This window comes from Ylistrum balloti, unplaced genomic scaffold (assembly GCF_031769215.1).
Source record: "Ylistrum balloti isolate Yb309-2 unplaced genomic scaffold, AGI_CSIRO_Ybal_v1 Utg370056, whole genome shotgun sequence".
NCBI lineage: Eukaryota > Metazoa > Mollusca > Bivalvia > Pectinida > Pectinidae > Ylistrum > Ylistrum balloti.
In genome coordinates, this window is record NW_026782106.1 from 1,975,102 (window position 1) to 1,989,203 (window position 14,102).

Sequence of the window (14,102 nt, forward strand, 5' to 3'; positions counted from 1 at the left end):
TTTATATATATTATAGAGGTAGATAAACAGTTTTATTTCAAAACCAACTTTTCCACCACAATAGATGGGCATTATTCAACTCTCAAAACATCATGGGGGTGTGGAGAGCGGAATTGAATTTGGATTTGGTTTTTATGTACAAGGATCAAGTATAAGTATATTTCCAATTTGCTGTGTTTCAGGATCCAAGGTCAAGGCCATGGCAGAAGGACATTTATGTCATGCAGATATTTTTATTTATTTATTTTTTCTTGTGTGTTTAAAGTAACAAACCAATTAACAAATATACATCTAATGATATGGTCACATTAGCACTACATGTATATATTTCTGAAGTTTTCAGTTTTCCATTATTGATCATGGGAATTTCACTAAGAGTCCTATACAATTACAATTGATGTCAACAAAACACACATGGGTACAGAACAAGTAAATTCAACTTTAGAATAGCATTTTTCGATCATCTGATCTGAAGGGTCAAGATGAACTATAGTCATTGTGTTTCGTCTGTGGTTATGTGCTGTTTGCTGTGTGGAACCTTTCCATTCAAACAACTTTTCAATAACCAAAAGGCTCAGGGTTCTTATATTTGGCCTGTAGCATACTAGGACGAAGGGCCACAATGTCGTTAAATATCTTCGTCTTGATAACCAAAATGCCCACGCTGTTGATATCGGTTTTTTCACATAAATGGACAAAGGGCTACCAAATTTATTTAAATCATTGATGGTGATCTGCTTTCATGGTCTTCAGGGTCAAATGTGTTTGAGATATTAAAATTTCTACTTTCAACAAGCAGGGGCATGGTATTTTTGTGATAGCATGTATTAGGAAAAGGATTTCAAGTTTGCAGGAAATGTCTTTATGAACTTACAACGTCTTCTTTGTATGCTGTAGAGTAATTGGGCAATTGAGGCCTATTTGGGGTATGTATTTTTTATGTTCTGCTGACCATTAAGGCCCATCGGCCTCTTGTTCGTGTGGTAAAAACAGGTCACACAAACTTGTTCTATACACAGCATGATTTTCTTTCCGTCTCATTATAGTTATTTTCTAAAAGTTACAAAAATATAAACTTCTTTTTTTTTTTTGAATTTGAAAAAGTGACGTCTAGAGTGAAAGAAATATATACCATGATATAATGATTGTTTTTAATTAAATGGACAAGAAAGAAGATTGAGCACTAGAAACTATAGGCAAGATGTATGGCTATAGAAAAATGCAGCAGAATTTTTTTGATTTGGCCTTATTTTGGTATAGAAAGTTCAAGGTGCATTCTTTTCTATACAGGTAAAAAGTGGTTAACAGCGTCCCAGTCAGTGTTTGATATATAGGATCAGTACTTAAGAGTTTGATTGTCATCTTCAATAACATTCATATACATGGAAGCAGTATATTACTGATTTTGGATGTACAGCCATAAAGAACAGATACTCCTAGTTTTGAAGTTCTGTGCAGCAGAAGTAGATCCTGGATGACGAACGTTGTGATCAGAAGAGATTTTACAATCATATGAGAGAAAAAGTCACTGGCACTCACAGCTCATAACTGAAACAATGACAGGTAAAAAAACCACCATATTGAAGTCAATATGTCTCGTCCTTTTTTCACTCAAAGTTTCTTCGTCATTTCAAAGGTCAGTGTATTGCAGTACAAAACATTTTGAAATTATCTGTGGTGCTCCTTTCCTTGGCTAGTTACCTTCTGTGCTCTTTTCGTCAATCTGTATGGTAATTGTCACAAAATTTCATGCCTGTGTTCTTTCTTTCTTTCTCTTGACAACTCTGCTACTCCTTTATTTAGCTTGTGTACCTTGTTCATCTTGACTGGTGTACCGTGTCCATCCTGACTGTGTACCTCATCAATCATGTTTGGTGTACCTTGTTCATCATGACTTTTGTACAATGTTGTGCATCGTGATTGGTGTACTTGTTCATCATGACTTTTGTACATCGTGATTGGTGTACTTTGTTCAGTACCATGGTGATTGGTATACCTGATCCAGTACCACGGTGACTGGTATACCTGATCCAGTACCATGGTGACTGGTATACCTGATCCAGTACCATGGTGACTGGTAAACCTGATCCAGTACCATGTTGACTGGTATACCTGATCCAGTATCAGTGAGGTTCTGTGAAGTTGTGTGCTTTAATGTAAAAGTCAATCAAAATAATTTGTTACTAAATAAACCAGATAAACTGCTCACAGATGTCTCGTGTGCATAAAACTATCAGCTGGCATAGATTTTTATGAAATATCTGTGAGGCTTGAAATTTAGATAAGTGTCTACTTTCCTTCAGTTGTTAAACCTGTCTTACATTCGTCCATTGATCACGTGTTAAACATTCAAAAGTTTTGATGATTTAGGCTTTTAAAAATTAATGTGATACACTTATGATCCTGTTGTGTGTTAGAATGTTGTGATGTAATGAAGGTTATCGTTGTGAATGTATATTTCATCTCACCATAACACGCCTCCATTTTCAAAACATTGATCAAATTAATTCCTCCCTTAAAACCAATTTATCCATCATTGTTAATAATATTAGATATGACAACAATAAATGACATAGCTATATCGAGGAAGCTCAGTGGACTGCTAAACAGCACTGTGATATAGGTGGGCTTATTACCAAGCAAAGTCACTTATTGACAGATAAATGTAGTACCTTGCCAAAAGTTTAAGGTCAGACATAAATTCCATAGAACCTTGGGGTATAGGAATGTTTTTAAGCAAAAGTTGTGCTTGAGAAGGTTTTTTTTCTATGTCCCACAATGTATTGTTGGATCCATACAATTGTATTGTATTGTAAGTGTTAATAGTCTTGTTCAGAACCAGTTTGAAATCTTGAGAATTTCTCAACAGAGTTAGTTTATATTTACCTTATGCGATTTTTACACCTAAATAGATCTTGGTGGTCATCAGCAAAATTACAACGTACTTGGTCAAATGTCAATCAGTGGTGATCACATCTGTAATAAAAAGCTTGTGTATCAGTTACCTCATCATTCCTTCCACAGATTTCACATTCATATTCACACCATAGCATACAATGTATTAACACAGGTAAGTTCTATTAGATCTTGGTGGTCACCAGCCAAGGGGAAAGATCAAATGCTGATCAGTCGTGACTACCTCTGTAATAAAAGGCTTGTGATATCTCACTATAGCCTCATAACAAATTTAAGTAGCAAACCATCAAGTCCTACACCTGATGAAATATTGGTTGTCATCAGTCAAGGTTAAAGGTCAACGTTTAAACCACTTTTTATCACCTCTTTACATGCATGTAGTGGTCTCTCCCATCCCATTCAGAATCAATATTCACCCCATAGTACCCAAGTTCTTCACCTAATAACATGTTAAGATTATTGTCATTTAGAAAATCTCTCAGCTGATTTTGTTAATGTTTACCCAATGCATGTAGTATCGTACAAATTTCTACACCAAAAAATTAGCAAGGTGATCGTTGGTCACTGTCAAGGGTCAAAGGTTATTGCAGGCATTTTCTTGATCAAGAAACTGATTTTACCAAGCAGAACTTAGAGTATCAGGAAACCTATATTGTATTCTGCTGTTGAACCCCATGAGTTAGCACAAGCTGTAATACTGATGGTATATAGGTAGTATATAATTATTCTGTGCTTTACTTTTATGATTAACTTATAGGTAAATTTACATAACCTGGTAACTTGATGTGACTTGGCACAGGTATTTTTACATGTTAGTCCTATTGAGCATGCCTCTAAGGTGTACATTGATGTTAGAGTTCTGTCATTGGGCTTCACCTTTGTTATATATACACAAACCAACTAGTTTTACCGTCAATATCCTTCATGTTGATGTGTATCCATCAATTCATGAAGAAACTTTTCACACCTGAATGATTTCGAATAACCTAAATTTTAACAGTGTAATACCATACAGTTTACCGTACTCAAGGTTACCCAGAGTCTTACACTTGTACAGGATTCTGTTCTGGTATTTAGATAACGAGTGCACTGCTATCACTTACAGAATTGTACACTGACGCCTGAATATATCAGATATTTATGTTATACTGTATCTGAATGTGTAGGAGTAGTTGTGTTGTCTTAAAATACTCTTTGTAAGTATATACACGGACTTAATCTGGAAATGAAACGGTGAGAGAAATTCCCCAATGATATGAAAATGACAAGAGGTGAGTCTTTGATATATTTATTATTCACTGTTAATGTCAACCCTGACATCATTGTGTCGGTCAAATCACACACTGAATCATTATGAGCAAGATCAGGATTTTTTATTTTTCTGCAGTAGGTAAATGTGTACAGTGTCTACACAATAATTATAACATTACATGGCTTGTATCGTGTTTTCATTGAACTTAATAAGAATTAAGTAAATTTATCATTGGAAAATATTTGTTTGTAATATTGGATCATTATAATGCATTGAAAACTTCGACATTCATATTAAATTCTTAAAGTATGAAGAAAATTTCTCCCTTCATGATAACAAGATTTTTATCAGAAATTGTATTAACTCACAGATTGTAAATTTAACATGTTGGTGTATGGAAGGCCTTGTTTTTATGCTGTTTGTCTGTTGGTCCCATCAGCCAACTGTCATGTGATATGTTGTTTAAATAGACGATACCAGTAATGCTTTAGTTCAGCTTTCCGTGTACATTAGCTTCTATTCTTACAGGCTACCATGACCGTGTTTGATACACGGTTTGGTGGGTATGAATGCATGGGTTCATATTAAGGTTTGTAGGTCAAAGGTTACAAGGATTTGTCAGTTTTATTGATTGTAGAATAACATTAACACTTTTCCCAGCTTCTGTTCTGATGACTTAGCAATCATATTCATTACACAATTGGTTGATTGTGTGGAGTGGTATTTTTCATTACATCTTCCCTATTGCACAAGTACATTGATAATATTACACTTTGCCTTAAGTTAGGGACCACCCATACCCTGGATTGGGCTTAATTTTGATCATTGTATTCAAGAAAAACTATTCTATGACAACTCTACAGGATGTTTTAGAAAGTCGTGCTCAAAAAGGCTTTCCAAAAGTCGAAAAAAAAGTTGGAGTTTAACTGTCTTTTATTAACACATAGATCATAAAATCACCAAAACATGTAACTTGATTATGTAGATTTACTAATTAACGAGTTCTATTGGGTATGAAAGAGTCAGTATCGGGTACCACACTTCTGGTCAGTTCTTGTGACCATTGTTTCAATCCCTTGACCAAATGCCGAAGCTTGTTCTGAGGAAACATTTGCCACGCTCATAATTCTCCAATTATTTAGCATTTGGATATTCCTGTGAGATAGTTCTACACATGCTCAATTAAGTTCATGTCTGGTGACACAGCCGGTCAGAGGAGCATCTCTATCACTTCTTGTTGTCTTACAATAGGTAGGCTTTGTGTGGTTTGGCATTATTATCCATTAGTATAGGTCAACCTGGCAATGGATGGGAATCAAAATGGTGAACAATTGAATCTGCTGTTTTTAAAGTTCCATCAGGGACCTGCAAGTGGAGATTACAGTTTAGTGAAAAACATCCCCAAACAGTAATGCCACACAACAAGAAATGCTCTTTTGCCTTGTAAGTGATTCTTAAGGTATGCCATACTTCTATGTCTCCAAACAAGGATCCTGCTGTAGGCCGAAGTCATAGATGGCTGTCATCAGACCTGTGGACTCTTTCAAAAGACCTAATATTTCATGTCTATTGCAGTCTTGCTTTTTTGTGCCTTTCACTCAATAGAGGAAGACCATTTACTTGTCCCCAAGAAATCCCTATTTGAGAAATACATCAGAAATTGTCTATTGTTCAAAAGTCTGTTTATAGTATGGTGGCACAAACATTGATGTTCAACTGTCATCTGAACATGTTGGCAGTGGTAAACGGGACTTGCCTTTCCTACAGAAATCTGTCTTCTCTATCTGTACACTTCCTGAGGTCTGCCAGGTTTACTTCAGATGATACGTTAACAGTGAAATGACAGAATGCAGCTACTTACCTGTATCTCATATAACACTGAATTTTTCCAGATGTTTGTTCTCTTTCAGCATTTGTCCATTTTTGATGTGCCATTTTTTTAATACAGTATGATATACCAGTTATATATATACAAAAGATATGTTTATGTGGTAAAGTAAACTTGTGTTTTATTAGAGAACAGGGTACCTCAGTTTAATCCAGGTTATCATTAATTTGAGTGTATTACTTATTGGCATATACCACCAAACAGAAGAAAACATTACAAGGTATATACATGAAAAAGGTTTATTTTTACAAAAGGAATTTTTTTTATACATTAAACTTTTAATACTGATACATACAATATACATATTGTTGGCTCCTAACTGATGGCTAAGTGTATGTAATATATACCCTGGTAGATGCAGTGTATTTATTTGAACGGGATGTTCTGATGTAATAAAATTGTGAGGTACGGAAAATACATGAAATATCCAGGCAACTACAAAGTAGCAGATTTTTGAAGAGGGTTTTACCACAGTGCTATAAATCAAAGTTATTACCCGAGACTTTTAATGTACATACCATCAGAAGTTAGGGATAGATATACAACATCGGTGCAGTACAAATGACATATAAAAATGTGCTTAAAAGATGAAATAATCTTTATGTAAATATTAAAAATAGTTGGTCGGTTGGTGCAACGGTAATACACTTGCCTTTCACCAAGATATTTTACATTCAATTCCTTGAGCAGACATGGAATAGACACAGGGGTCGCTAAATGCCATACTACATTGGATTTCTACAGGTGCTCTGGTTTCCTAACACAGTAACTACCAAGAGTGATTAATATAAGCTGATAGCTTGTTTCACCATATTTGAAAAATAAATTAAATTTGTAAAATAAAAATGAATTTCAAAAATGTTTATAAATGAAGTATGTGACCAATACATTGTACATAACATTCAGAGAGTTTATTGAAGGTCATACAAGTACAGCAGTGTTCATTCTGAGAGTTTAGTGAGGTCATACAGGTACAGCAGTGTTCATACATAGAGTTTAGTGAGGGTCACACAGGTACAGTAGTGATCATTCAGAGAGTTAAGTGAGGGTCACACAGGTACAGATGTGATCATACAGAGAGTTTAGTGAGGGTCATACAGGTACAGCAGTGTTCATTCTGAGAGTTCAGTGAGGGTCACACAGGTACAGCAGTGTTCATTCAGAGTGTTTAGTGGGGGTCATACAGGGACAGCAGTGTTCATTCAGAGAGTGTAGTGAGGGTCACACAGGTACAACAGTGTTCATTCAGAGAGTTTAGTGAGGTCATACAGGTACAGCAGTGATCATTCAGAGGGTCATACAGGTACAGCAGTGGTCATTCCGAGAGTTTAGTGTGGGTCATACAGGGACAGCAGTGTTCATTCAGAGGGTCACACAGGTACAGCAGTGATCATTCAGAGAGTTTAGTGAGGGTCATACAGGTACAGATGTGATCATACAGAGAGTTTAGTGAGGGTCATACAGGTACAGATGTGATCATACAGAGAGTTTAGTGAGGGTCATACAGGTACAGCAGTGTTCATTCAGAGAGTTTAGTGAGGGTCATACAGGTACAGCAGTGTTCATTCAGAGAGTTTAATGAAGGTCAAACTGGTATAGCAGTGTTCATTCAGAGAGTTAATGAAGGTCATACTGGTACAACAGTGTTCATTCAGAGTGTTTAGTGGGGGTCATACAGGGACAGCAGTGATCATTCAGAGGGTCACACAGGTACAACAGTGATCATTCAGAGGGTCATACAGGTACAGCAGTGTTCATACAGAGTTTTTAGTGAGGATCATACATGTACAGAAGTGTTCATTCAGAGAGTTTAGTGAGGGTCATACATGTACAGAAGTGTTCATTCAGAGAGTTTAGTGGGGGTCACACAGGTACAGCAGTGTTCATTCAGAGAGTTTAGTGGGGGTAAAACAGGTACAGCAGTGATCATTCAGAGTGTTTAGTGAGGGTCACACAGGTACAGCAGTGTTCATACAGAGTGTTTAGTGAAGGTCATACAGGTACAGCAGTGTTCATTCAGAGAGTTTAGTGAAGGTCAAACAGGTACAGCAGTGTTCATTCTGAGAGTTTAGTGAGGGTCATACAGGTACAGCAGTGTTCATTCAGAGTGTTTAGTGAAGGTCAAACAGGTACAGCAGTGATCATTCAGAGAGTTTAGTGAAGTCATACAGGTACAGCAGTGATCATTCATAGAGTTTAGTGGGGGTAAAACAGGTACAGCAGTGATCATTCAGAGAGTTTAGTGAGGGTCACACAGGTACAGCAGTGATCATTCAGAGAGTTTAGTGAGGATCATACAGGTACAGCAGTGATCATTCATAGAGTTTAGTGAGGGTCATACAGGTACAGCAGTGTTCATTCAGAGTGTTTAGTGAAGGTCATACAGGTACAGCAGTGTTCATTCAGAGTGTTTAGTGAAGGTCAAACAGGTACAGCAGTGTTCATTCAGAGAGTTTAGTGGGGGTCATACAGGTACAGCAGTGTTCATTCTGAGAGTTTAGTGAGGGTCATACAGGTACAGCAGTGTTCATTCAGAGAGTTTAGTGGGGGTCATACAGGTACAGCAGTGTTCATTCAGAGAGTTTAGTGAGGGTCATACATGTACAGCAGTGATCATACAGAGTGTTTAATGAGGGTCATACAGGTACAGCAGTGATCATTCAGAGAGTTTAGTGAAGGTCATACAGGTACAGCAGTGTTCATTCAGAGAGTTTAGTGAGGGTCACACAGGTACAGCAGTGTTCATACATAGAGTTTAGTGGGGGTCATACAGGTACAGCAGTGATCAATCATAGAGTTTAGTGAAGGTCATACAGGTACAGCAGTGTTCATACAGAGTGTTTAGTGAAGGTCATACAGGTACAGCAGTGTTCATTCGGAGAGTTTAGTGAGGGTCATACAGGTACAGCAGTGTTCATACATTGAGTTTAGTGGGGGTCATACAGGTACAGCAGTGATCAATCATAGAGTTTAGTGAAGGTCATAAAGGTACAGCAGTGTTCATACAGTGTTTAGTGAAGGTCATACAGGTACAGCAGTGTTCATTCGGAGAGTTTAGTGAGGGTCATACAGGTACAGCAGTGTTCATTCAGAGAGTTTAGTGAGGGTCATACAGGTACAGCAGTGATCATTCAGAGAGTTTAGTGAAGGTCATACAGGTACAGCAGTGTTCATTTAGAGTGTTTAGTGAGGGTCATACAGGTACAGCAGTGTTCATACAGAGTGTTTAGTGAAGGTCATACAGGTACAGCAGTGTTCATTCAGAGAGTTTAGTGAGGGTCATACAGGTACAGCAGTGTTCATACAGAGTGTTTAGTGAAGGTCATACAGGTACAGCAGTGTTCATTCAGAGAGTTTAGTGAGGGTCATACAGGTACAGCAGCAGTGTTCATACAGAGTGTTTAGTGAAGGTCATACAGGTACAGCAGTGTTCCTTCAGAGAGTTTAGTGAGGGTCATACAGGTACAGCAGTGTTCATTCAGAGAGTTTAGTGAGGGTCACACAGGTACAGCAGTGTTCATACAGAGTGTTTAGTGAGGGTCATACATGTACAGCAGTGATCATACAGAGTGTTTAGTGAGGGTCATACAGGTACAGCAGTGATCATACAGAGAGTTTAGTGAAGGTCATACAGGTACAGCAGTGTTCATTCAGAGAGTTTAGTGAGGGTCATACAGGTACAGCAGTGTTCATACAGAGTGTTTAGTGAAGGTCATACAGGTACAGCAGTGTTCATTCAGAGAGTTTAGTGAGGGTCATACAGGTACAGCAGTGTTCATACAGAGTGTTTAGTGAAGGTCAAACAGGTACAGCAGTGATCATTCTGAGAGTTTAGTGAAGGTCATACAGGTACAGCAGTGATCATACAGAGTGTTTAGTGAGGGTCATACAGGTACGGTAGTGATCATACAGAGTGTTTAGTGAAGTTCACACTTGGATAGCAGTTATCTTTCAGAAAATTGAGTTTTACACCATGTATGTTCAGTGAAATATCTTTTTGTCTTAATTTACAGGATATTATGATGATTGAGAAATGAAGTAAGGATAAATCAAATTAGTTAGAATTTGTTTGTTTTTGTTATAACTCTACAATTAAAGTTGTTACTGCAATAATTGAATTAGTCTGGTCATGTTATCTAAGTGCCACAGTTTTCATAATTACGGGTGTAAATTAACTGCATTCAAACAGCCAGCCTGTCATCACTGACATGCATGTGCACATAACATTATACAAAAAAAATCACAGCTGGTATCAATTAAATCATATTTATTGCACCATCCATGTACAGAATTCATATTGTCTCTTTAGCATGGTCCTTCAGTCTGTTCTTCTGAATTTTTTAACCCTGTTATAGATAGGAATCTTAGTGAAGCCTCATAGAGGTGATTTACCAGTGGGATTAGTTGTACTAATCAAACTCCGGATAGGAGATATTTATTACTTCTTAAACCAGGTAGTTAATCAACATTAGTGAACTGGATACCTGCAAAATATTATAGTGAGTTGTAAATTCTGGTCTAACCCACCTAGAGCCAAAGGAACAGGGTCCAAATGGGAAAATTGATTAATTTCTTTTATCTTGTTTGTCAGCAAATACAGAATATTGTCCAAATTCTGTCTGAAGCATACTTAAATTAAGGTACATTAGTCTTAAATTCTTGTAAGAATTAAAATTTATCCTTGATAATCTTCAGATGTGAAGATAAAGACTGGCCAGGCTGGCCCACCTGCCATGAAGCCTGGATACAACTACATCAATCCCGGTCAGGAGGATCAGATGGTGAGTTTTAAGCCTGGATACCACTTTATTAATTGTGGTCAGGAGGGTCAGGTGGTAAGTTTTAAGCCTGGATACCACTTTATTAATCGTGGTCAGGAGGGTCAGGTAGTAAGTTGTAAGCCTGGATACCACTTTATTAATCACGGTCAGGAGGGTCAGGTAGTAAGTTGTAAGTTTAGATACCACTTTATTAATCGTGGTCAGGAGGGTCAGGTAGTAAGTTGTAAGTCTAGATACCACTTTATTAATCGTGGTCAGGAGGGTCAGGTGGTAAGTTTTAAGCCTGGATACCACTTTATTAATCACGGTCAGGAGGGTCAGGTAGTAAGTTGTAAGTCTAGATACCACTTTATTAATCGTGGTCAGGAGGGTCAGGTGGTAAGTTTTAAGCCTGGATACCACTTTATTAATCGTGGTCAGGAGGGTCAGGTGGTAAGTTGTAAGTCTAGATACCACTTTATTAATCGTGGTCAGGAGTAAGGTCGTGGTCAGGAGGGTCAGGGTAAGTTGTAAGTCTAGATACCACTTTATTAATCGTGGTCAGGAGGGTCAGGTAGTAAGTTGTAAGTCTAGATACCACTTTATTAATCACGGTCAGGAGGGTCAGGTAGTAAGTTGTAAGTCTAGATACCACTTTATTAATCGTGGTCAGGAGGGTCAGGTAGTAAGTTGTAAGTCTGGATACCACTTTATTAATCGTGGTCAGGAGGGTCAGGTAGTAAGTTGTAAGTCTAGATACCACTTTATTAATCGTGGTCAGGAGGGTCAGGTAGTAAGTTGTAAGTCTAGATACCACTTTATTAATCGTGGTCAGGAGGGTCAGGTAGTAAGTTGTAAGTCTGGATACCACTTTATTAATCGTGGTCAGGAGGGTCAGGTAGTAAGTTGTAAGTCTAGATACCACTTTATTAATCGTGGTCAGGAGGGTCAGGTAGTAAGTTGTAAGTCTAGATACCACTTTATTAATCGTGGTCAGGAGGGTCAGGTAGTAAGTTGTAAGTCTAGATACCACTTTATTAATCCCGGTCAGGAGGGTCAGGTAGTAAGTTGTAAGTCTAGATACCACTTTATTAATCACGGTCAGGAGGGTCAGGTAGTAAGTTGTAAGTCTAGATACCACTTTATTAATCACGGTCAGGAGGGTCAGGTAGTAAGTTGTAAGTCTGGATACCACTTTATTAATCGTGGTCAGGAGGGTCAGGTAGTAAGTTGTAAGTCTGGATAACACTTTATTAATCGTGGTCAGGAGGGTCAGGTAGTAAGTTGTAAGTACCACTTTATTAATCGTGGTCACTTTATTGTAGGAGGGTCAGGTAGTAAGTTGTAAGTCTGGATAACACTTTATTAATCGTGGTCAGGAGGGTCAGGTAGTAAGTTGTAAGTCTAGATACCACTTTATTAATCCCGGTCAGGAGGGTCAGGTGGTAAGTTGTAAGTCTAGATACCACTTTATTAATCGTGGTCAGGAGGGTCAGGTAGTAAGTTGTAAGTCTAGATACCACTTTATTAATCGTGGTCAGGAGGGTCAGGTGGTAAGTTGTAAGTCTGGATACCACTTTATTAATCGTGGTCAGGAGGGTCAGGTGGTAAGTTGTAAGTCTGGATACCACTTTATTAATCACGGTCAGGAGGGTCAGGTAGTAAGTTGTAAGTCTAGATACCACTTTATTAATCCCGGTCAGGAGGGTCAGGTAGTAAGTTGTAAGTCTAGATACCACTTTATTAATCGTGGTCAGGAGGGTCAGGTAGTAAGTTGTAAGTCTAGATACCACTTTATTAATCGTGGTCAGGAGGGTCAGGTAGTAAGTTGTAAGTCTAGATAGCTATTTTTTAATATAGGTGTGGAGGTTCTTGTAGTAAGTTGTAAGTCTAGATACCACTTTATTAATCGTGGTCAGGAGGGTCAGGTAGTAAGTTGTAAGTCTGGATACCACTTTATTAATCACGGTCAGGAGGGTCAGGTAGTAAGTTGTAAGCCTGGATACCACTTTATTAATCACGGTCAGGAGGGTCAGGTAGTAAGTTGTAAGTCTGGATACCACTTTATTAATCCCGGTCAGGAGGGTCAGGAGGGTCAGGTGGTAAGTTGTAAGTCTGGATACCACTTTATTAATCGTGGTCAGGAGGGTCAGGTAGTAAGTTGTAAGTCTAGATACCACTTTATTAATCGTGGTCAGGAGGGTCAGGTAGTAAGTTGTAAGTCTGGATACCACTTTATTAATCGTGGTCAGGAGGGTCAGGTAGTAAGTTGTAAGTCTGGATACCACTTTATTAATCGTGGTCAGGAGGGTCAGGTAGTAAGTTGTAAGGATACCACTTTATTAATCGTGGTCAGGAGGGTCAGGTAGTAAGTTGTAAGTCTAGATACCACTTTATTAATCGTGGTCAGGAGGGTCAGGTAGTAAGTTGTAAGTCTGGATACCACTTTATTAATCGTGGGCCGGAGGGTCAGGAGGGTCAGGTAGTAAGTTGTAAGTCTGGATAACACTTTATTAATCGTGGTCAGGAGGGTCAGGTAGTAAGTTGTAAGTCTGGATACCACTTTATTAATCGTGGTCAGGAGGGTCAGGTAGTAAGTTGTAAGTCTAGATACCACTTTATTAATCACGGTCAGGAGGGTCAGGTAGTAAGTTGTAAGTCTAGATACCACTTTATTAATCGTGGTCAGGAGGGTCAGGTAGTAAGTTGTAAGTCTAGATACCACTTTATTAATCGTGGTCAGGAGGGTCAGGTAGTAAGTTGTAAGTCTGGATACCACTTTATTAATCGTGGTCAGGAGGGTCAGGTAGTAAGTTGTAAGTGGATACCACTTTATTAATCGTGGTAAGTTGTAAGTTGTGGATACCACTTTATTAATCGTGGTCAGGAGGGTCAGGTAGTAAGTTGTAAGTCTAGATACCACTTTATTAATCACGGTCAGGAGGGTCAGGTAGTAAGTTGTAAGTCTGGATACCACTTTATTAATCGTGGTCAGGAGGGTCAGGTAGTAAGTTGTAAGTCTAGATACCACTTTATTAATCACGGTCAGGAGGGTCAGGTAGTAAGTTGTAAGTATAGATACCACTTTATTAATCGTGGTCAGGAGGGTCAGGTAGTAAGTTGTAAGTCTAGATACCACTTTATTAATCGTGGTCAGGAGGGTCAGGTAGTAAGTTGTAAGTCTGGATAACACTTTATTAATAGTGGTCAGGAGGGTCAGGTAGTAAGTTGTAAGCCTGGATACCACTTTATTAATCGTGGTCAGGAGGGTCAGGTAGTAAGTTGT

General features: G+C 38.2%; 1 protein-coding gene across 1 annotated transcript in view; it reads left to right on the forward strand.

Moving 5' to 3' along the window:
• Positions 1–1,490: 1,490 nt before the first annotated feature.
• The window catches only part of LOC132549399 (polyamine-transporting ATPase 13A3-like), a 50,136-nt gene continuing 37,524 nt past the window's right edge, over positions 1,491–14,102 (forward strand). The window contains exons 1-2 of the mRNA XM_060213326.1: positions 1,491–1,563; positions 10,752–10,837. Of these exons, the coding sequence (XP_060069309.1) occupies positions 1,557–1,563; positions 10,752–10,837 (93 nt within the window). The 5' untranslated portion in view covers positions 1,491–1,556. The remainder of the gene's footprint in view (positions 1,564–10,751; positions 10,838–14,102) is intronic.